General features: G+C 40.0%; 2 protein-coding genes across 2 annotated transcripts in view; both read right to left on the bottom strand.

The window, feature by feature from the left end:
- Positions 1–16,155, bottom strand: part of CABIN1 (calcineurin binding protein 1) — a 116,233-nt gene extending 100,078 nt beyond the window's left edge. Inside the window, exons 1-18 of the mRNA XM_050906552.1 lie at positions 16,120–16,155; positions 15,595–15,687; positions 15,140–15,253; positions 14,837–14,971; positions 14,407–14,587; positions 13,327–13,456; positions 12,298–12,447; positions 10,912–11,195; positions 9,675–9,843; positions 9,123–9,259; positions 8,508–8,725; positions 6,573–6,651; positions 6,141–6,328; positions 4,732–4,881; positions 3,790–3,984; positions 2,432–2,668; positions 763–929; positions 409–520 (exon numbers count right to left, since the gene is read on the bottom strand). Of these exons, the coding sequence (XP_050762509.1) occupies positions 409–520; positions 763–929; positions 2,432–2,668; positions 3,790–3,984; positions 4,732–4,881; positions 6,141–6,328; positions 6,573–6,651; positions 8,508–8,725; positions 9,123–9,259; positions 9,675–9,843; positions 10,912–11,195; positions 12,298–12,447; positions 13,327–13,456; positions 14,407–14,587; positions 14,837–14,971; positions 15,140–15,253; positions 15,595–15,687; positions 16,120–16,122 (2,742 nt within the window). The 5' untranslated portion in view covers positions 16,123–16,155. The remainder of the gene's footprint in view (positions 1–408; positions 521–762; positions 930–2,431; positions 2,669–3,789; positions 3,985–4,731; positions 4,882–6,140; positions 6,329–6,572; positions 6,652–8,507; positions 8,726–9,122; positions 9,260–9,674; positions 9,844–10,911; positions 11,196–12,297; positions 12,448–13,326; positions 13,457–14,406; positions 14,588–14,836; positions 14,972–15,139; positions 15,254–15,594; positions 15,688–16,119) is intronic.
- A 5,385-nt stretch (positions 16,156–21,540) lies between these two features.
- Positions 21,541–24,175, bottom strand: DDT (D-dopachrome tautomerase). The gene is made up of 3 exons (XM_050906605.1): positions 24,068–24,175; positions 23,813–23,988; positions 21,541–22,931 (listed from the first exon to the last, which is right to left on the bottom strand). Exons 1-3 carry the CDS (start codon positions 24,173–24,175, stop codon positions 22,859–22,861), a joined length of 357 nt encoding a protein of 118 aa, XP_050762562.1. The 3' UTR covers positions 21,541–22,858.
- Positions 24,176–24,388: the final 213 nt, after the last annotated feature.

Raw genomic sequence — 24,388 nt, forward strand, 5'->3', positions numbered from 1 at the left:
CCACATTTCTCCTAAGTACTCAGAATAATCACTTAACACTTCTCCAGTGCTTTCTCTTTCAGGGCAAGGTAGATCATTTACTAATTCCCATTTAAGATGTTTTTATAGTACAGAGTTGGTTATCCAAAGGCATCTCTTGTCTGACAAAAAGTCCTGTTTAGAAAGCATACCAATGGACAGGAGTCTGGAATAACAAGCTTTTGCTATTCAGATTAAACTGACTGAAACGTTCATGCATTTGTCTGGGAGAAGGAAGGTGGATTTAAAAGTGCATTTTTAAACAGGAAGACAAGGCAATAAACAATCTAATATAACTTTGAAGTTGTTCCCTGCTTTGAGATGGGGGTTGGCCAGATGACTTCCAGAGGTCCCTTCCAATCTAAATTATTCTATGATGCTAACACTTACATAGAACTTGAGAAGAGCGCCATCTGAATTGCAACACCAGGATCTTCTTCCCAAATACTCATGAGCAGTGTTCAGCAGCATGAGTGAAGAAGGCAACATAGGAGTATCAGGACTCACTGGAAGAAAGAAGTTGGTAAACATTTAAGTAGCACAGAACTGAGTTAAATCCAACCAGCCAATGCTTCATCTGGCAAAAAGAAGTTTCCTCTGCGATAAGAAAGTGATGTTTGCATACCCCTCTACTCCCTTCAGCCAGCAAGATAAGATAAGCCAACAAACAAGTATTTTCTTATTTATATTCCAGAGCTAGATGGTAAGGAGCTCAGTTCCAATATGTAAAAGTGAATAATTAACCCACCTTCTTCTCCCTGGTTCTGCTGCTGCTGCTGCTGCTGGCAGCAAAGGGATCGAAAAGCATCTTCCTCATGCTGGATGATCCTGTGCAGGATAATCCATGGAAGCACTGAGGAGACGTATGGTTCTTTTGGTTCTTCCTGGACTGCCATGCTGCAGTCTATGATCTAATAAAGAAACAGACATTATACAGACAAAGTGATACGAAATAAACGTCAGGTGTGAATCCTTTCCAAACAACCCAAAGTTGGTAATGCATTTTATCCTAAGGAAATAATCTAAAGTTGAGTCTCAGCTTCTCACAATGAGTGGTGGTAAAAGTCCTACAAATAAGATCAACTGGTATGGGGAAGGGTAGAAGATCATTTCCCCTACCCTGACATTCCTCTTGCCTCGTCATTTTCCACCCAGTTATTTCTCTGTTAATACCATATACAAACAATTCAAAGTAAGCAAATGCGCAGCATAAATTCTCAGTGTTAGCAGGCCTCATTATTGTACAAGAAATTTATATACAACCCAGCAAGGAAGAGGAACTTAGTTAAAAGAATTCCCGAATTCTTTACCAGGTCTTACAACAACTAAAGACCAACTAGAATCAATAACAGATGCTATATAAATGATGCAACTGAATAAATTCTGAGCAACACAATGCTGTGTCATGGAACCATTGTCCTAGCATTCCTCATAGACAACTGCCCATTTTATTGCCACAGTGCCAGAAATTTCTGAAGTCCTACACTTTCCTCACATTCTTTCACACATACAACAGTTTTTCTATTGGTATTTATGTAGATAAAGAATCATATTTATTATTACTACAGAAACCATTTAGGATATTACAATGACTACTCTGTTCTCCAGAATTCCATTACATTCCATAGCATAGTGACACACATACAACTTTACACAATGAGAGTATGATTTTGTGAGTAGCGAAGGTCCTTGGCTTTTACTGAAGTAAATGGAGATTTGAGGGTTGCAAGAACATTGAATTTTGACATTAACTAGACTAGCTTCTTAATAGAACTGAGAGTCTGCCATTTGTTACCTAGACTGAAAAATATTCATTCAGTAGTTTTAAGGTTTGAAAGTATCTTCTTTAAAAGGCTAAAATTAGCTGTATTCGTAATGCTAGAAACAGTCTGCACATCACTTTTTTCCCTGCCCTCCTCTCATCACCCTCTCTGTTTTTACTGGAAAAACCCTTAGCTTGGCCAGCACTTGCAAGCAACTCTACCATGCTCGTAAGGCTTACGGGATCTTGTCTTCTAGCCCAAAGCATATACAGCCAAGATCAGTGCCATAACTTACAAACTGCACCCAGCCAGCTCAATCAGTCTTTGCATTATCACCATTTCAAATAGCATAAGAAAATAGTGTTGTTCCTCGGGTTATCTTACTACCATTCTTTGATTATTTTAAGCAGCTTGGTGTTTGAAGGTACCTGCTGTTACTGATTCTAGCACAGGTGTGCTCAGTGCATCTCTAACACACTGAAATGAAAATGAAGACTATGAAGGTAATGCTCATCTTCCCCCAACCTTCCCCCAAAAAAATGTAACCCAAAACATCACTGCGAGTGGGTGGCAATTCAGACAGCAGCTGTATCATGTCTGAAGGTCTGTAGCACACAATACCTCTTTCCTAGTGCAAGTGAACACATTACCTGAATCAGGTTGTTTGTTAATCGAACGAGGCTTGGTGTTACAGAAGAGTCTTCCAGGATGCTGTTGACTGATGACAATGATGTATCTATTCCTGTGAGCAGTTGTGTTACTGTAGCAACCCACTCTTCTTTAGCAGAGGCTGCTGTCATATTAATCATCTGCTGAATTGCTTCATTCAATGCAACTTCTGAGTGTTCAAAGCATTGCTTGTAATCTTTCAGTTTGAGCAGGGAGTCCTAGGGGATGTAAATATGAAAAAAATCTATTATAAGGATGAAGGGTTTATTTTAAACCATGAATGCACAGCAGGGCAACACAATACGCTACATACAGTTAATGCGGTTACTTGAATGAAATGATAACAGAACACCTTTAAATATGACATTAAAAAAGGACAACAGGAGGAGCATGGACCCGGGATGACAAATACACAAGTAGGATCTAAATTTCAAAAAACCCATCACTGAATCTTTCTGCTTTAATAAGAGATGCAAGAAGAAAAAACATTCAGGAAAGGGATGGCTGTAGGTCTAAAATTCTAATGATATGCAGTTGAATAGAGGCCCTACAGAAACAGGGTTTGGATCTTTATGATCTTGTGCTACCATTTTATTACTTTGTAAATAACAAAATAGCAACTATAAGGCTAGCATTATAGCAACATCCCCCTGCTTCTTTCTACTCTGCCAAGTTTGGGTCACGAGATGGCATGGAGGCTCTAGGATTTGGTTCAGTCCAGTTAAAAGAGCATCAGTCTTTTTTTGTGCAACCTTTTTTTTCCCCAGAGAACCTGATAGGCTCAAATTGTTCCTATAGCTGAGCTCATTTGTACACTTATTTTCATAGTGTCAAATGGACTAAATCTATAGCAGTTATACTGGATGTATCTATCAACCGTTTGTCATTCATGCAGGACAGATACACTACATCATAAAAATCATTCATATGCTAGGTAACTTTTAAGTTTCAGAATGGTTGTAAATCACCATGTAGTCAACATCAGCAAAAGCAGGAAGTATTCGCAGCAGATGCAGATAGCATGAATCCATCCGTAAGAAGTCTGTGCAAATGATTCAAATTTATTCGAATTTACAGTTTTTCTGGCCATTTCATGTAGGCCTCAGACATCTTATATCTTTAGCCACATTCTCAGTTAGCAAAAGCTAGCATATTGCTAATGATGTCGATAAAGCTATGCTGTTCAGACCATTTACAGATTTGGTTCCATGTTTTGCTCTGTAAATAAGACTCACTAACCATTAAACACCCACTCCCACTCTAGAAAGTCTTTCATCCTGTTTTCAGGAATAAGTCTTAATCCCTTACCAAAAAAGATTTTTTAATAAACAAAACAAACCTGTAGGAGAAGCAGCTGTGCTGGTCTCTCTGGTATGGACGTTACAAATTCCAGATGTTTTGCTCTGCCATAACCATTAAAGCATAATGTTGGACGAAGCAGATGCACCACTGCATTATAATCCCCTGCCTCATACAGTCGCTGGATCTCTTCCAAAGATTGGCATCTCTCCAGAGATTTTAGGTTCTTTTCAATCTGTGAACATCACAGATGGCATAATCCAGCTTTCATTTTGTCTTCACATACATTTGACTACTGACATTTCTCCTAGCAGTTTAGCTGTAAAGCTATGTGAACTCTACAGCTACATCCAGGAATATAAACCAGGAAGAAAACACCTAGTATGTAACTCTTCACCCGTTCCACAGATTTTTAATTATTATATAGTATATTACTTTAGTGCTATAATGACTTTAAACTTTTTTGCCTCAAATCCCAAAATCACACATTTCTGTACTGCAAGAATACATCCATCAGATGGACTTCAAAGTGAAGACGGCATCTCCTGTGTTGGAGTTCATCTCCCAAAACAGCAATAGAGAGAACAGAAGATGGACATCCCTTTGTTTAAAAGTGTACGCAAATTGTTATGTGGAAAACAGACTGCTGAAGTAAAGAGCTCATTTAAGCAAAGGTGAAATTTATGTTTAAGAACAGAAAATAAAACACTAATCTAATAAGCTACTGTTCCACATGCAGCTGCTCTAATATTTTTATTCTGCATAAAAGCAGTCTTAAGTTGCACAGGATCCAAAAGGTGTCTTTTTGAAAAGGAGATGATGGCCTTGACATCATCATTAAACTATGAACCTGTCCTTTCACTCTTAGAAAAATTCTAGGACAGATATGGTAAACTTCCATCACAAAAGACCTAATTCATAGACGACCTTTGAAGCTGGGAGGGATGGAGTGGGGAGAATACATCTGCAAATAAATTCTTACCTCTTCTAAAGAAACAACAGAATCAACATGTAGATTAGGTAACCGTATTACGATGCCACATTCATTGCCAGCTTTAGCTTGCATTGTAGTGGAGCTCTGTAGCATTTCAGTGCAGATATCATAGTTTTCAAGTGCCTGTTCCATGTCTCCCTACAGAAACAGTACAGAGGAAAACAAACAAACAAACAAAACTAGAGTTCTGTCTGCAGCAAGGGTTTCTAAAGCATGTAGAAAATGTTTACATGCAATGCAGGCACTGTCAGTGTGATTACCGCACATCATCCCAAATAAAAAACAAATTGAATTGACAATTTCAAATTAAAAAAAAAAAAGCAGTATATCTTACCAGTGACTTTAATAACAGATAAAACACATCAGAGAAATAGAATTCAGCTTGCATAAATTTGAAAGATTAATTTGGATTGCTAAAATCCCTTTCCTTTAAAAACATGGAAGAGTAAAACAGTAGAAATAACTCTTCCATTTGTGAAAATAAGAACATTGAGTCAAGAAACATTCTTATATTCTGCAAAGTGAATGCATTCTACTCGCTCTGTCCAACTGAAGTAGATACTGAAGTTGAGTGGTCAGGAGAGGAATGCAAGCTGCACAGGCAAAATGTAACTCTGTATATCTAAAGAAAAAATGGCAGTAGCCATATAGGAACTCTCATTTTTCCTCAAGTAAGTTTATTAGAAAGGAATCCTTAGATGCAAAAAATAAAAGTGGAAGGAACTGGTTAGTTCGCACTTATGAAACTGACTCACATTATTAATTGACAACTGAATTAAACATAATTGATGCATAAACTCTTTCATGTCCTGAGGAAGCAACGCTTGGAGGGGGAAAAAAAAAAAGTCTGGGTTCAAATAACATTTCTTTCAAATTATTTCCTTAGTGATAGATTTAAAATCCTCTGCTTCAAAATCTGCACATTAAATGTCTCCAAAAGAAGAATCATGCTACCTTGAAAAAGCAGAGGGGAGAGTAATTAAACATACAGTCTGCTTCAGTTGAAAGCTGCATTTTGGACTGTCTGGGACTTTGATAGTATCCACTAGTCCAGGTCCCAAAAAAATCCATGTTCTGCAGCTACACAATACTACTCCAAATAACTTTGGTTCAAATATATTTTTTTTAAGCTGAACACGAGCTAATTTAAACAAAGACTTACATATTAAACATATCTGAACATTAGCTTAGCATGTGAGACCTCCTACTTCACTTCCACCTCTACCCTCAGGGATAGTTAATTATATTAAAAAGTAAAATGAAATCACTATGTTTTGAGCTGATTTTATCCGCATGCTTAAATGAGCTGAGATTCCCAAATCAGCTGTAGCATCTCTGAACAACACTGATTTTAATTTGGGAAAAGTTTTATTTGTTAAATCAAAATTAAAACAAACCTGCAGTGCTAGAAAGCGAGCTTTCAGCCAATACACCCGAGTGACAAACTCCATCCAGCCTTCCTCAAATAAATCTCGCTGTGAGGATGCAAATGACAGCTGCAACAGGTCTCCCAAGAAATGAGTTCCTGGGAAGTCAGGACCAAACTTTCCATTCACAGAGGCAGCAGGGCAATTTCGTGGAGAAACTGCAAATCAATTAATTACATTTTATCATAAAGTTACTAGCACCCCATGAAAAGAGTCCCACATACTAGTATTTCAAAAGTACTGATCTACTTTAAGGCAAACAATTGATAGACCAATAAAATACAGATCTGAAAGACATCCATCAAGAAAAAATAGCTCCAAAATCCAACGAATTCCTGGAAACACTTCTTCATACACCTTGAGTGTTTTTAGAGTCTGAAGAAAGTAACATCCAGTTCTCACCTGTAGAGCTCTTCCCTTTCGTCAGCAGCCACTGATCTAATTGCAGCTCCATGCAAGAAAGGCTCATCAACATCATATCCTTCAGAAGAAGTATGGGGATATCAAAAAAGAGTATACAGGAAGAAATACATTAAAAGAAGAATTAAAAAAAGACACCACTAAATTTGCAATTTACTTCAAAGAAAACCTTCAACTTGTCCTCTTGGGATTTCTGTTCCCAAGCTATAACTACTTCTTCCTCTGCGTAAAGGTGTATAATAGCATTTACAAATCAACAGGTACTAAACAAAACAATACTTAGAAGGAGCATCAAAAAAAATAAAAATCTCAGCTCATAAAAGAAGGTAGTCAGAACAGCATTGCCTGATGTTAGAAAAAAGTGACATCCTTATTTTTGTATCTGGCTGAAATAAAACTACATTAAATTGCAAAATCATGCTAAAAGCATGTTTCCAGAATATAGCAGAAGTACTGATATTTGAGAAATAAAAAGTCTATATCCTATAATTTTTTCAAAATTTATCTCCATCAGACTGAGTATGTACTCTAGTCTTATCAGCTTATTAATGCTTGCTGGATAAACTTCAGGAATATATTAAAAATCACATCACCATGGATCTCTGCCAGGTAGTTTTGTGCAGTGAAGAATATACTATTTTCTGATTAAATTCATAGGAATAAGGGCTACAGGTCCAGCTGTAAAAACCAGGTGCTTGTGAAAAGGTTCAGAAGTTCATACATGTTACCAGAATAGCCCTTTACAATCTTAAAAACCTGAATTTATTACACTCAGGATAGCTTGCAGATCAAGTTTAAAATACATTCAAGGATGAAAAAGAACAGACAAGCATGAGGACAGTGATGTTTAACAGTATAGCTACAAAGTCTTGACATTTTAAATTTTACATACAAGCAAGCAGCTATGCAGTCATAATGAGAACCAAGGGAATACATTTACAATTGTATTTACATTTGTTTAAAAAAGGGTATGTATATATGAAAAATATACAGAAATACAAAAGTCACAGGATGTATAAAATATTTAATATCTGCTACATAGCGATACTTTTGTTTGTTTTGTAAACTAAGTCAATGGAACATAGTTTTCAGAATTCATTTTTCATTTGCAAAAAAGTAGAAACACTGTTGATCTGAAAAAAAAAAAAATTCAAACTGCAGTCATACCAAAGGCAAATAACTTTCCAAATGAATACACATTGCTAACATTGAAAAGATAACATAGGCAGGCTCAGTAGACAGGAAGAATCAGTACTGGTTTTATAATTGAAGAAGTATCATCTTGTGTCACTAAGCCGGTTTAACATTAATTTAATGAACGTACCATTTTTTCTATTTGCATTTGTGAAATCTACAGATTTATAAAGATAATAAAATGGTGATGTTGGGGGGGTGGGGTTGTTTTCGGGTTTTTTTTTTTTTACTGTAAATTGCAGGTTATTTTAAAACTAAACTGTATTTACTCTAGAGCAGAAATGCTGACCCTCAATCAGCCAGTGTGAACAGAGCAGCCTCTCTACTCACCTGATGACAAAATAAAACTTTGTGTCGTATCAGAAGCAAAGGGAGGGAAGAAAAAGAAAGAGCAACAACAGAGTAAAGGAGTAAAATATATTTACGTCTATAGTATTTATATTACATCTATATGTATACGTGTGTGTATGTATATACACACATAGTATGTATAGGTTATACTTGCATATAGCATCACCCAACAGCGTATGTTCAGGAGCTCAGGAACAGTTACACGAGCTGCAGTATACCACAGTTTATGAAAGATGCAACAGCTAGGACAAGCAGCTCCCCAGACAGAGCTAAGCAAAACCTGCATCTAATTGCTGATTTCAGTTAGGTACTTTTGGTATACAGAGAGAAGAACAGCAGGAAATAGAAGTATAAGGAAAAGTGTTTCATTACCTTAATATGCTGATTACTCGAGTCCCTCAGTAATGGATTGGGAAGACTACTACTATGCTTTCTCCAGCTATTATAGATACTAAGGACCACCTCACACAAGCCAGGAGGCCACTTCACTAGGAACTTCTGGCTGATGACTTTTAGATATCTCATCATCAGCTCCAAGATCCCACCGTTGTTCAGGTTATCCAGCAGGAATTCGTGAACGTCCTGTTTTTCTAGAAAGCAGATAAACACAAAGCCATACATGTTTAAGGTCAAGGCAGACCATAACCTGAAACAAGTAAGTTTGAACAGTGTTTTATGCACTAATCTTGCAGCAGTTCTCCTGTGCTGCATACATGCAGAACTAAGTTACTGTATTCCAATCTGTTTAAATGGGAAACTCCACACAATAGAGCTCTTGCACACAGTAATTAAGCAGTCTCCGAGACTTAAAAAAGAAAAAACACCACACCTGTTACCAACTGAGATATTTCTATGTCATAAAATTATACTTTTTAAAGTAACATATACTTCTGTATCTTCTAGATATGATAGGAAAACACAGAAAATAAAGCATACAATATGGAAGAAACAACAGAGAAAGACTGGGGGTCACAATGAAATCCTTACCAGATTCCATAAATGTTGTAGAATCAAATGACATTCTATGTGGTCCAACATGCTGGAAATTCTCCTCTTTGATCTCTGACTGCACCTCATAGTTACTGAAAGGGTCCTCCTCCTCCTCTGGATCTAATTTCCTTAATCTGTGTGAAAAGGGGGCAAAAAACACAGTATCAACAAAATCCTCATTCTTTCTTTCACTAGTAAGTGAAACCTAAACATGGCACATTGTGCATATTTTAACAGTGAAAGTACATTAACAGTTCCCAAATTTTGTCCAAACCAAGATCACCTTATCTTATCTATTTTGACATCTGCATTGTCCTCTAATTCAGTTTCACATTAATAAAAGCTTTCTTATTTTTCAATTAGTTTTCAGTAATTTTCACTAAAAACATTTATTAAATTTATGAGAAGACAATGCATCGCATCTGCTTCAAAAAATAACATGGGTCTAGTGGTTTTAAGGTTAGAGCATATCAATCAAACAAAACCCCAAACAGCTTCCTCTACTTAGCTCTTGACACATCCATAATGAAAGTTATTGCTGTACAGTACCTGGAAGGAAGGAATTTCACCAACAGTTCTTGAAAGTCAACCTTCTCCTCTTTTTTACACTTGGTGTTCCGGACTCTAGCAGATCTCCTTTTTGCTGTTTCACCACTATCTTCTGTAATTCTCCTTCGCTTCACACCTTTCTTAGATTTATCACCTGCAGATATGTCACCTAGAAACAAAATTTAAAAAAAAAAGAAAGAAAGAGATACTGACAGGTTAAATTGCCAAACAAAAAGTGGATAATCTTTTTTTTTTTTTTTTTAAGTTATTTGTGGCTGACACTTTATTTTGTTCTACAGCAACACTTGAGATTCATTGGTTTCCTTCTGAAGACAGTCACAAAAACTTAAAAATAATAATAAAAAAATCACTTTAATATAAACTGGCTATGGCATTTTGCATAAAAATGCTGGTCTGAGGAAAGAAGCAGACTTACTGAAAATTCTGCATTTCATTATTCATTAGAATTCATTGTTTTAGTCTTCAAGAAGTTTCTGAAATGGGAATCAGAGGAGTCTGCCTTTAACTCCAGAAACACCTGTAAATTCCCATGAATATCAACAAATACTGGTAACTCCTTGATAGTTTTAGGTATGTAAATACATATACAGCTACAGTATAAAATATTCAAACCTCTTGCTACAGATTTCAGATAAATATAGCTGACAGCTTGGTTCTCTCACGTTCTTAAAGTTACACATGAGCAGAAGAATAATCCAGTCATCTTTTTCTATAACAGCTCATTCATTCTGAGGAGCTCAAGACTCTTCACAATTTTAAAAGCTTGATATGCATCACTGCTGGAACAGAGTCATGATTCTTCTAATCTTAAAGACTGAAAAACTGAAGTATGAGTCAATAGCACAAAACCAGAAAAGGTTAGATACTCCTGCACTGGAGTAACAATTAAGAACAGCAAATCAACCTGACTCTCAATTCCATTAGATAGGAAAGTAAGTCCACTGTCCTGAACACTGGTCCTATGTCTTAGTCAGGAATCAATGATTTTCAGGCAGTTTAGGTGGCCTTCCTTTTCTGATGTGAAGGGTTAACAGAACTTAATTTTATGGAGCTCAACTTCACTTTTTCTACCAGATGTTATACATATGCTGAAAAGGTTCTGAATCCACCAACATGCAGTTTAAAGACAGCATTTCCCAATGAATTCTTTAGTGCTTTTAATACCTAGGTAAGTAGGAAAGATATCTTGAATCTTAGACTGAAGTACCTTGCTCACCTACAGTAGCTCCTGGTTCCAATGAATTCTGACTGTGACTTGGAAAGTTGGGTGTCGTTGGAGTATAAGGTAAGACAGGATCTGCAACTGTCACCACTGGATTAGTAGTGACAGGAGTTGGCTGAATAACACTGACAGGAGTAGAGGTAGGAGAAAGAATCAAATGTTGAACTGGGTCTCGGTACTCCGAGAGATCAATTCTCTTTCCCAGACTGGGTCGAGGAGGATCACATGTTGTCAGGTGGTGATACATGGCAAGTAAAGCTTCTCCTAAACACTTCCACCTGTATGTGGAAACACAATGGCACCACAACTTCATTAATTCTTGTCACATTATTTTCTAAATTCTATTTACAAACCTAACAGCATTCAACATTGTTTTTCTCCAACAGCTTAGAGGTAGCAAGAGCAGCTTTTCAGTGGGAGAGGAATACACATTTGAGTGTCAAAATCTGTCCCACGACTAGAAAAGCTGGAGAATATCTTTCTGCATTTACTGTTATATGGACCATTGACAATTTCAGGCCTAGAACAGAGGTCCTTAGCCACTTTCCTTCTAGAATACACCACTTAGAAGAACAAGAACAAAATGTGGCAGCAGGCAAAAGTTTTCAGAGGAAACTGGTGAGCTGGTTGCAGTAGGAAGGAAATGGGAGTCAATAATGTGCCTAATCTCAAAAAATATCTCTAACAAAAAAAGGTCCATGCAGTAGTTGCTGAGGAAATTACTCTATACTGAACCCTAAAAAAAAGTAGTGTCAAAGGAACCATTTTCAGCTTCTGCATTCAATCAACAATAAAAAAATCTCACCCTTATCCACAAGTAGAAGCAACTTCTCTGCAATAGGACCTACGTGCAGAGTCCATTAATATTCCAGAAAAATATGTGCAATAAAAAAACCAAACCAAAACCCAATCCTTTAAGCCTTAATAAAGACATATATAACAACTTATTAGTATCCTTATGTCTTGCTGCAAATAAAGAACTGTAATTTGTTTCTGAGTTTCCATTATCCCAATAGTAAAAACATTTTTTAAAAAGATAAGCTTACTTTGAAGTTCATATACAAACTAGTCATATATGAAAAATCCAATAATACAGTTGGAATGGCTGCCAAATCATTCTTAGTTAAGATTTTTTTTTTTTTTTTTTACATCACTGGTTTTAATTCAAAGGCTGAAAACTGATAGATACAGGGTTTATGCTAAAATTGTAAGCACACCAAACCAACCTACAAACTCATAAAATATGAAAACACGGGAGGATTTGTTTGTTTGCTTTTACAAGAAAAAAAAAGTGTTCTGAAGAAATCTGAAGCACAACACAGTTGTCAGCATAAGTGGCTTCAGAGAAACCTTTTAAAAAGAGAAAATATAAAGACGTACGTGAAAAAGGGAATTGGCTGGACCAGTCTGAGGTCTGGTTCTCTGTCCCGCACTAGCAAAGCTTGTCTTTTCTTACGTAGCTCCAGTGCTTCATCTATGATTCTTCCTGTTTCAGCTGCACTCACATTTACATTATGGATAGACATGTCACTAAGAAATAATAAGAAATTAAGATAAGTTGATAATGGTTGTTTTTTTGTTGTTCAGGTTTTTTTAAAAGTCTGAGGAGATTAATTTGATATCTTCCTATAATGTAACAAAAATAAACAGTGTTAAAACAAGCATTCAAATAACATTATTTTACAAACTTTATAGCATGCATATAGAAGTGTTTACCATCCAAAATCTTTGTTCTGCCTTAAAAATTAAACGATAAAGGGAGATTGTCCTATTCTGTTTTCCAAACACTGAGAAATGAAAGAAAAGCAGGAGCTTTTGTTTTCTTTCTGGGACAGAAGTTTTTCATTCAGAAAAAAATTGTATGGCTGAGAAATTCCTTTCATTCCAAAGTGCTATTTTGAGGAATTCATGTCATCACAAAAATAAAATTTGGAGTTGAAAATTGTCTTGTATAGTCTGAGTCTAGGAATGAATTTTTGAAAGTGAAAAATAATCCACTTTTTCAGAGATATCACAATCCAGAAACAAAAAACAAGTGGCTAAAAGACCTGGCTTAATTCAGGTTTTTTATTTAATTCTGGTTTTTTAATTAGGAAAAGAAAACTAAAATGAATGCTGCAGATATCAGCTGCAAATAAGTAAAATAAAACAAAGGAAGATGATTACAAGAAATCTAGGTATTTGCAGCGGCAGATGGACTTTTTTGCCTCTTTCTACCTCCCGCCAAAAGTGATTACTAAAGAACATTTTGTCAGCAGCACCAACACTGAAAATCGATTTATTATTTAGAAGGCAGGTCAGCAAGATACTGCTATAGCTTAAAGCATTATATCTCACCAGCTTTTCTGAACTACCCCAAGCCCAAAATTCACACTCCAAATGCAGTATATACTGTAAGATGACATTCACCATTTGAGGAACATCCTTAAGGAATCTTTCCGGAGGCAAGGCTGCTCCTCAAAGATTTTCTCCTTCAGAACCAATCCTTTGCTATATAGACAGTCTTTTTCCAGCGCTTTGCAGATAAAGTACAAACATGCTGACAGAGAAATAGAAATTGAATGGTCAATTGCCGCTTTGGTTCATTCAAAAGCTCCCACTTCTGGGCTTCATATACACCACTGAATTCCAACTAAATACAACATTTACATAAATTAGACCAATAGCTTTGTAACATGTCAAATAATTACATGCATACAGTTAAAATACCCTATTGTGTCTTCTCAAATATTATATCCAGAAAAAGAATATCATTAATTTTGTTTAAACAATGTTTGCAATACATCTTTTATTTACTTTCAAGACTCCATTCCCGAAAAAAAGAAATTAGAATCATAAAGCAGAATCACAACCATTTACCATCTTCATGTTATCAAATGTCTTAACTGCAGATTCCATTAGTGTAACAAGCAATGTATGCCACCAGGTTTTTGCTCACATGGGCAATTAGGTGAAGAGAATTAGGACCATTCCAGTAGGACAAACCTAAGGGATCAGATTCAACATTTCTGCCATCTTGCAATTTCTCTCCTAAACTTCCTTTGAATCAGTTCATCCACTGGGTATTACTCAAATGTAAAATCTTAGGGTCAGTTGTTTCAACTGCTGTAACTACAGTTAATCATACTAGGCTACGAACTAGACTGTAATTTCATACCCACATCCTGGAACTATGTAGCTGGAAATGACTAGAAAGACAAAATCAACATACATTGAAAGGCAAGAGAACAGCCTACAGGGAAACTTCTTGCAGAGGTTCTGATCTAAGAGACCACAGGCATTTATTTTTAGGGTAACCAGAATTGATACAAACTATCATACTTTATCATGAAATAAAAAATCTCTATCATGAAGTAAAAGTCTCTTATCATACCCTAATGTACTGCTTACGCAAGATACACTTTCTCCTATATGACTGCATTGTTACAATTTTTTATTGAGATATAAAATTACACATCTTGAGAAATTTTTTTGGTGTACTGTACTTACTTGTGTAGTCACTGAGTGTGTACAAGATTGTGATAAGGTTATCTAAACAAGGCCAGTGATCAGGATTACACCTGAGACCTTCTTCAAAAGCATGACGAGCCAAAGGTAGGCGGATTAGTTTTATTGCCACACGACCAATTTTATACCATAGGTTGACATCAGTAGAGTCTAGCATTACAGCCTAGAAAGCATAACAAACAACATTATTCACATTTCAGACATACATATCCACTTGTCTACAGGGATTGGCACTGCTTTAGTTTTCAGCAGGGTCACTACTGATTTGGGGACTGAATGGTGGACCAGTTACATCACATTTAACGTCAGAAAGTTCACATTCAAATGATGTATGCTGAAAGGTGTATGTCTATATTTTGGCAAGCTTTTGCAAACATCGAGGCTCCAGTGTTTTATTTCAGCTGTACTGTACCTCCAAATAAAACTCCATGGCTGTCTCTAAGTCATCCCGTTGTGCTGCCAGTTGTGCTAGGTTTTTATAGGTGGAATATTTTAACATCAAGCCTGGATGTTTCAGCCCTTCTTTCTCATCACCAGAAAGAACTGCCTAGAAATGATAAAATAAATGCAACATGGGCATTAGGAATTAGACAGCTAAAAAGAACAGCAAACAACTTGCCAATTGATAACACTGACATTTCTATTTAGCCAATAAGAAATGAAGTAACACAAAATATAATAGTTTCTAGAGTTTCATTTTCTAAAGGTCACTGACCTCTCGCAGAAGACGAATCTCAAGCAGCTCATGATAAGCCTTAGCAGACTCTTCAAATCGGTCATGTTTCTGAAGGTCCAAAGCTTTGTGGTACAAAGCGAAAGCTTCTGCTTCCTGTGGTTTAAAAAATCAGAACCTATTTTGTAAGGCAACTTTATTAAATACACTTATTACAATATACTTACCTTTATTATGAATATCAGTGTTTTCACACTTTTAATACTTTCTGCTGTATAGCAGTCAACATCCAGACTGTACAGCAGAACATTAGCCTTACTGACCTAATATAACTCATTTGAGTGAAGTTTTAGCTTGCTAAAGGAGGGTTCAAGAGATAAGATAGTAACACAACTTTCTTAAAAACAAAAAATTATGGTTGAACAATCCCTGCAACAAGAGAGGACAAAACTCCCATCAAGACAAAACTTCATTAAGAAAATTGTGTGTTTACTTACTTGAGCTTCCTTTGTCTGCGTCTTATGACTTTTGAAGGTACCTTCATAGTCATCCTCAATTGTGGAGCTCGCATTCAGTGCCGCGATTCGAATCTAGAACGACAATCAAGACGTGACAAGAAGTGTTACATCTACATGTGTCCCAGTTTCCCTTGCAAACTGGATTTTTCTCATTTTTTTTACTTTATTTGGTAAATGGACAATACTGAGAGATCTCTACATAAAGTTACAAGAACTGTAATGAATTTAGTAATCATTAATTGCAAATAATAAAAGATCAAAACAATTTTCCCCCCAAATCAGACAAAAAAAAAAAATTTCAAGTGTCTTGCAAGCAACAGCTTCCCTAGAACAGATGTGTGCATTACAGTGAATTTTTTCAAATTCTTAAATTTACCAATAACTACAATCACTCCAAAGCCAATGTTCTTATTATGCCAATTTATTCTTAGTTCTGGGGAAAGAGAAAATTTTCAATTTTATTTCTAACAAAACATCTCAAAAACCATCTCAGTAAGCCCTTACCATGTTCACAGCTATTCACACTGTCTTTCTCCAGGATTAGGAGGAAGGGCCTAACACAAACAGGTCTGGAAAGCAAACAGGATTAGAATATTTATTCTGTCCATAAAGAAAGCATTCAGAAGTAAAAGACAGGCTGGGAATACTTTAATCAATAACCAATTAACTGTTCTATGTCACCACCATCCCATGCAAGAGATAAATCGCCCTACCACATAGGAACAATAACATTAAAGTGAATTTTAACTAGAGACAGAGAATAAAACATAAAGTTAAGCCCATTCATTACTTCAGGGTGGCTTTCAAGACTCTAGTCCTGGTGGTGAGGGGGGAGTGGAAGTATTGGCAATGTAATTACAGCTATAAGGTTATTCCGTTACTGTATAATATTTAATGAACATACATTATATTAACAACAGTACAACATGAATCCCTTTAATGACAAAAGCTAAACCCAAAAAAGCTTCTTGAATACTCTGACATTATATGAGCATGAATCATTATAGCTTATCAGTTTATCTTCAGTTACTTTAAAAACAAATTACGGAAGTTTTCCTGCACCTTCTATCCATAGCACAAACCAGAGTGCTCTCTCATGTCTAGAAACCACAGCACTTATGGCTATTTACAGAACAAGAAAGGAAAAAAAATGGAAGGTTATCTGTGTCAGATTGACTTTGCAACAGGCCACAGTGGCTAGTCAACCCATTGCTCAAGACTGTCTGCACCTGAAAATTCCTTTGATTAAAATGTCTTCATTACTGCTATCCCTCCTAGAACAGAACCAGTGTTTATAACACAGTTGTCTTTTCTGAGTATGTTGACCAATTTCTACAGACCACCTCTAATGCAAAAGCAAGTTATAGCTACTGCATATGCACTATTAGATTTATGCAAACAAAAGAAACTCAACTTTTACTAACTAGTATTTCTTCGTTCTGAAGGAAGGATACTAATATTTCCAGTCTTTTTACCACTGATAAAAAGTTTAAAGGGGAAAATACACATTTATAATCTGCAAGTCATTTTTCCTCATAACTAAACACATAATTTATATTCCATTAACTGCTTGAAACATTATGTTAGTAAAGGCAAAAAATATGAGAGAGTTCTGTGCTGCTTTTTTAGAAAAGCTTTACTGCTACATGATAAAACCTTCCCATCAACTCAAACAAAAAGATGACACATGCAAGACAGGCTAAAAACAGTCTTTAATATTGGAGACCACATTAACAGAAGAATAAGTCCAGAATTAACCACAGCAGGAAGCAGTGGGTGTTTTGAACTATAAGCTGAATTAACTCATACATCATCATGATTAGTTCTGCATGTAGAGAAAATAATGCTTTGACAGGAATTTCATTCATTCAGCAATATTTTGCTTGCCCATGGACCACTTACTTTCCTCACTTGCAGCTAAAGTCACTAAATAAACATTAATAAAACCTCAAATCTCTTTCAAGACAAGGATTCCTTGTCTACTTTGCATATGGAGAAAATATATGCACAAAGAGTAATGGTTATCTCTTTAAGAAATATTGAATGCCCCAGGTTTTGACAGAAAGTGCAGACGCTTATGACATCTAAATAAATAAGACCATATGATCCCAAATCAATTACATATTTACACTGAGTGTTTTCATGTACAAATATGCCTATATTCAGAAATACGCTCAAGTCTTTTGCTGAATCCACATAATCTTGCTCAAGGCAGCAGAGGAAGTCAACAGGAGAGAGACTACAGTCAAGAGTTTACTTCCGTGGTTAGGCTGCCAGTGAAACTGCAACTACAGAAAAGGTGGGGAAACAATTTTAATTCTACTTTTTATTTATACAGAAAGTTTGTAACAACTATTTAGCACCTCTCCTCTCCAGTGTTCACAAGTTGAGAGAGCACAACCGAACAGAACAGTGTAATGCTTTTGAAAAACAGGACAAGGACATTGCCTCCGCACAGCTTTTATATTGGTGTGTCAGGCAGGTGGGGGGGGTGTTTCCTTTTTTTTTAAACCAGGCACTGTACATGGCTGCAAACCTAACTGTGGCTTGAGTTACAACAGTGTCATAACACCTAGGAATTAAGTATGTCGCTACAAGCACTTTCAGAGGAACATAGCTACATCAATTAGGTAGGAAAAAAAGAATTAGTCTTTAATATAAAGTATTACAAACCGGTTTGAATTTTTTCAGTTACAAGAGCGTCTCAGCTATAAATCTGCGGCTGTGACAGGTGAGCACATCGTCAAAAGGCAACAATACCTCTTTAAAGCCTTTTGCCTTCAAAATCTTATCTCCTTTTACCTTAGTAGTTTAAAACTTAGGTAAAAATTTCAAATGTCAGCTCTTGTTCCCAGAGCTTGTGCGATTCTCAACTTCAAAATAAGAAACAAAGGGAGTGACTTGGGCTTTCCTGGCTTTTGTTGTTGTTGCTACACTTGGGATCCATACACTGCAAATACACATATGTTTAAAAAAACACCTGATTTTTGGTTTGGTTTGGGTTTTTGTGTTTAACATTGCAAAGATCGCCTCCGCTACATTTTAGCAAAAGCCATTTTTACCGAAATACGGTCACTTTCCGCAAAGAGGAGCGGGGACGCCACTCACGCTGCTCGCCACGCTCCACTTTCCGGAGGGCGGCATAAAGGGCCGGGAGGAGGCGGGGGAGAGAGCCCTCGTTTGCCTCTGACCGCGGCTCCGTGGAGCGGACCAGGCGAGGCCCCGCCGCGTCGGGCCGGACTCCCGCAGCCCTCACCGGCGGGCTGCGCAGGGGCAGGGCCAAAGCCCCGGCAGCCCCTCAGGCCCCTCCACGGGGCTGGGGCGGACGGGACACTCACCTCGCAGGGCCGCCCCCGGGACGCCGGCGCTGCTCCTGGCCGGCGGGGCGCGGCCGCCGCGGGGCTCCCGGAGCGGCTCCCTCAGGCGAGCGGCGGCTCCCCGGAGACGCGGCCTCACCGGCGGTCTCCACGGCAACCTCCTCCGAACCCCCAGAGCCCCCACCGCCAATAAAGAGGTTGTTCATTGGCCGAGCAGCCGTTCCTTAGACAACCAATCGGAACGCTGGGGACAGGGAGGCGGAGGGGGGCGGGCGGGCCGCAGTGAGACGTGGGGCTGAGAGGGGCGGAGGGTCTCCTTGTGCGGGGTGTGCGTGCAAAAGCTTAAATAAATTCCGGATACCCTTTCCAATGGGTTGGGAAGTCATCCCAAAGTTACTGGTTTTCCCTAAAACTTGCCGTGGTGCTAGCTGGAGATGGGAACGTGCTTTTATGCCCCTGGGAGGCAGGGGAGGTGTTTCTGTGTGATGGCGGCAGGACGATGTGAGGCAGCGACCCAAGCCAAACAGTAACTGCGACAGCTCCTTGTGGCAATAATTTTATTTCAATGTAAGGTGATCATATTGCAGCGAGTCTTAAAGAAAAGGTGTGCCATCTGCAGCCCTATGCAAGCCCTCCTGGTGCAGGTGCCGGGTCAGGACGGCCTCTGAGCAGGCACAGACTGACAAGGGCACGCTCGGGCCTTGCTCCATCTGTGGGATATAGCCACATGTTTAAAGCCACCTCCTGTTACAATGGGTCACAGCACACTGATGAAGTTAAGCTTGTGCTCAAGCATTTCACTGAATCAGCATTTAGCACTATAAGGAAGAGTCCTCTTCATCCTGAATGCATGAACTCCAAGGTCCCGTTTGTGGGAGAAAATAACGCTCATCTTCCCGTCATGACAAACTAAGAACAGGGTTGCCGTGAACAGCAGCATCACGCTGTTGTCCTTGGAGAGTAACTTCCAAAGCTATCGTGATTCTGTAATACTTTTCTGTCAGTAGTGCCCTTCAGCGTGCTCAGGGCCTCACTGCTCCTCTCTTGCGTAAATACACAGAAAGATTGTCCACAGTTCAAAGGTTTGGAGCTAAGAAATGGTTACACAGTGTTCAAAATCAGGTCGTTACCTTTGAATTTGCAAACACACCTACACAGAGTTCTCAAACCAACCAACAGAGGCCATTTCTGGGAGCAGAAATACTAGTTAACCTTAGGAGGTTAAGCCTGGGAAGCTACAGAGTCAGTACAACGGTAAAAAGATCTACCACAGCTGGGATACAGTAAATCCAGATGTCAGGCAGGTTCCATCCCATGGAAGAGGGACAATCTGCACATAGCATTCAAGGGAAAGGGATTTTACAACCTTATTGCTGAGCTATAGATAAGGGTGGTGTATCTGATTTTCTCCAACTAGGAAACATAAGCAACAGAGGTGTGAGAAGACGTTGCCTGCTTCTGTTGGCTTCTGTGTGCATGCTCCAGGGTGAGTTTCAGGGGGCTGCAGAACCCCTTTGCAGGGTATCCTTCTCGAGCCCTAAAATATTGTACGAACCTACTCTAACATAGCTCAGTGGAGGAAAAATAGGCCATCTCTTCAGATCAACATGAACATAAAAAGTATATTCAGCACCAGCAGTTTATGAAGGAAAACAGCCAGCCGCAAGCTCATAGGACTCTCAGAATCTCATTCTGTGCTGACAATCCCCAGCACCAAAAAAGTATGAATTGGCCCAGACCAAGGCACAAACAATTCATAATCAATGATCAATCCTTTGATTAATATTTTAACTGCTCTTATAAAAGAAAGCTCAAAGTCCATGAACCATAAAATTCTCAAGGTGGTCCCTGACCTAGCACTTTCACCGTGATTTTGCATTATTCTAGGACTTTTTATCAGATAACGCCAGAATGCAGACGCAACATGGAAATGGGTGGGAAAGTAACACTGAGGACCCATTTTATTCAGTCATCTTTGCATGGCATACTCTTTTCCAAGCTTTCCCTCTCCTTCCTTATCTCTTCCTGCTCAGCTCTGCAATGCTGGGAAAGTCGCTCTCAGGCAAGAGCCCACATGGGGAGCAGCCGAGGGCGAGAGGAAGGCACAGAGCCCGCGGTAGTGCCTAGCAGTGGCCAACACGGCCCAAAGAAGGAGAACTGGGGCACAGGGCAGAGCAGGGTTTCTCTAAAGGAAACAAAGGCTTTGGCAAGAGTTTGTGCTTGTTCCTTCACAAGGTAGAAGGACCTCCAGGAAATGAGCCGTCTGCAGATCAGAATTAAAGCGACATTATTTTCTGCATTTCAGAGTATTCACCTTCAAGCTGGTCAAGCCCTTTTGCAAAGGCAGGGCTGTCCACCTTGTTCCCTGCAACAGAGTACTCCCGAGTTACACGTGTGTCTCAGACTCAGCTCACCTACCTGTTCGTTACCCGAGTTTCAAAAACTTTTAGTTGAAAAGACCTCCTGAGAAAGTGCAAGGGCCTGGGCAACCATGATATCTGACTCCAAGCACTGAGAGCTAAAAACCCCAATGTTTTAAGCCAGTAAACTGACACTTACCAAAAGAGGCTTTGACACATTTTATTAACCAAGTAAGGTGTAGCCCCCCCCCCCAGCACGATACACAAATTTGTGTTTGGTAATTATAGTCTTGACAGATTTTGCAAACATAGAAGAAGTTTATGCTGCATAGGGAACAACCAACTTCAAATGGTAATTAGGAGTATTTTCAACTATCTTGAGACCTCAAGTCATAAACAAAACTCCAATCAGAATGACAAAGGAGCGCAGAAGCACCCTTCAGCCTTGCGTTCCCATGGACCTCCATGTCCCAAGGGCACGCTCTCAGTTCCTCTGAGCTCCCTGTCTGCGACCTGACCAAGTCACAAAGTGGAAAGGAAACTGATAAATGTTTTCATTATCAGTGGAAGGCAGAGATAACATTATACATTAAAAGTACTGTGCTTTTGTTTTCATAAAATGCCATGTGTATTCCAGTTATAAAGTGAGGGAGCATATGGGTCCTAAAAACCCAAAACACTTCCCTGTAGGGACAGTGACCTGAAAACACCATCCACAGAACACAGTGAGATGCTGTATCGTCCCAAAACTCCCTGTAACAGGAGGGTGAGGAAAAGTATTTTGAACAACTGGGTGAATGACAGGAATTAAAGCTAGCAGTAGCAGAACCTTCAGAATATTTTCCTGTGGCACAGTGCAATTCTTCACAAGCGACTCCCTCCTCTACACACTGCCATCAGCACACAAACATTCAGCAGTGAAAATCTTGTGGACAAATAAAACTTTGTAGGAGCAGCCACCAGGAGTGGCAATGGTAGAGCACAGAGCACAAGATCTGACATGAGTCTTAAATAAACAATGATATAAATGCATAAACTTCCCTTCCAATAATCACATCTCTTTCCAAAAAGGGCTTTCAGGGAGCCTGAAAAGAGAAGAATTTGACATAGCCAGCCTGGGACCCTTCTGCTGCCACAGAGAAACAGTAAGAAGGATCTTTCTGCCTTGCAAAGTAAGAGGAAATCTGGATGAACCAAAGAACCTCTCTGGTCCTCAATAAAGCCAAATGTGTTCCGGAATTAAACTTTTTGCTGCTACAAGAGAGCTTTTTCTAGGCCCACATATGGCCATCACCAGACTGCAATGTTTTAGTCATAGGCACCGGGAGATCCTTTGGGCTAGGAGACAGGCTTGAGACAAAGACCTTGAACTATTTTAGTAAAATCAGTACAGCTGATTGCCCCACTCTTGAGCTTTATGTGTACAGGATGCAAAGACAAAAGTGAATACTACAGGTGAGGGTGCAGAGCTACACAGATTTGATCAGAAGAGGAAACAAGTAGATAGAGCTAGTCATCTCTAGGTTGTCTTCATCATTGCTTTGTTCCAACTGGCCGCGCCAGGGATCACAGGAATGTCATGACCGTTCTGTTCTTGCCGATCTGCCAGGGCTCCAGTGGATAAAAGCGGATGACAATCCTTTTTGGGTGTAAAAGCAAAAGTGAAGTGGACAGGAAATATTATTTTACAATTAAATATTACCCCTGCCCAGTTTGCAACAAGGTAGAAAATCTGCACTAAGCTCTCACTAGCTCACACTTCACAGCGTTAATTTAACAGAAGCAAAAATAAGCTGTGTACAGGCAGGGTACAAACAGGTGCCAGACTTCATCCACACAAACTGAAAAGCAGACTGAATTTCATCGCTGTTTATATGAGATACTTGTCCATTTCCAAAGGACCCAAGCAGCTCGTAATCTTGTTCGGTATTTACCCTGACAGCTCCCAAGAGGCAGGGAAATGCTATTACTCTCCTTGGGGAGACGGGGAAGAGGGGCAGAGAGGGACACAGCTTACCTTCAGGAACAGCCTTGTTCCAGCACTTGGCATGGCGACCCCACTGCGATGCTCTACCAATTCCCACGGGGTTTTGCACCAATTACACCAACTGGAACTACTCATCTTCAGAGAAGACTATTTCCCAGACTGTTCAACGAGTGCAAACCAGTCCGTGGTTTTACCCGGACCTAAACTGCACGTCTGGGATTGGGCATCCAAGAGCACTTAATGTTTGCAATCTAGTCTTGGATCTGTATTACACCTGAATCTCATGGAGGACATGGGAACCTACATCATCATCATCATCATCATCATCACTCTGAGCATCTTCCTGTACTTTTGTTTGCTGTGTTTCATATATTCATACACCACATAAACCTGCGGGGCTGACAGAGGAGGCGCTCTCCCTCTCCCTGTCCCCAGGGGTGGGCAGGGTGTCCTTGCCCCTCAGGGCGAAGGAGGTGCCGAGGCAGAGCCCCCCCGGACCGGGCCGGGCCGGGCCGGGCCGGGCCCGCACTCACCGCTCGGGGCCGAGGCCCAGCTGCGCCGTCAGGACGTCGAAGAAGCGGGCGCTGTGCCGCTGGTTCTGCTCCGCCGAGCCCACCACGCCGATGGAGGAGACGAGCAGCTGGGCGCAGGGCTCGGCCGAGCCCGCCAGCACCATGGGCAGCCCGCTCCGCACCGTCACGTTCACCCGCTGCCGGCACAGGCACCGTCAGTCGCCGCCGCCCCGGCCCCGCCGCGCCCCGGCCCCGCCGCCCCGGCCCCGCGCTCACCTCCGCCGGCTTGCCCAAGATGTCGGCGGCGGCGGCGCACAGCTCCTGGGCCAGCCCCGGCGGCAGCCGGCCGGCCGGCAGGCTGGTCTCCAGCTCCAGGAACGGCATGGCTCCGCGGCCCAGCGCAGCGCGGCCCCCCCACCGCCTCAGCCCGCCCGGCCCGGCCCGGCCCGGCCCCCGCTCCGCCCCCAGAGCGGCCCGGGCAGCGGAGCCCCGGCGGGGGCGGGAGCCCTGCACCATCCCCGCAGCTCCCGGGACCGCCTGCACCAACGCGATGAGCGTCTTGCCCTTCCACCCGCCCCTCGCCCTGTGCCAGCCCCA

Source organism: Gymnogyps californianus, chromosome 16 (genome assembly GCF_018139145.2).
Source record: "Gymnogyps californianus isolate 813 chromosome 16, ASM1813914v2, whole genome shotgun sequence".
In the NCBI taxonomy this organism is placed as follows: Eukaryota; Metazoa; Chordata; class Aves; order Accipitriformes; family Cathartidae; genus Gymnogyps; species Gymnogyps californianus.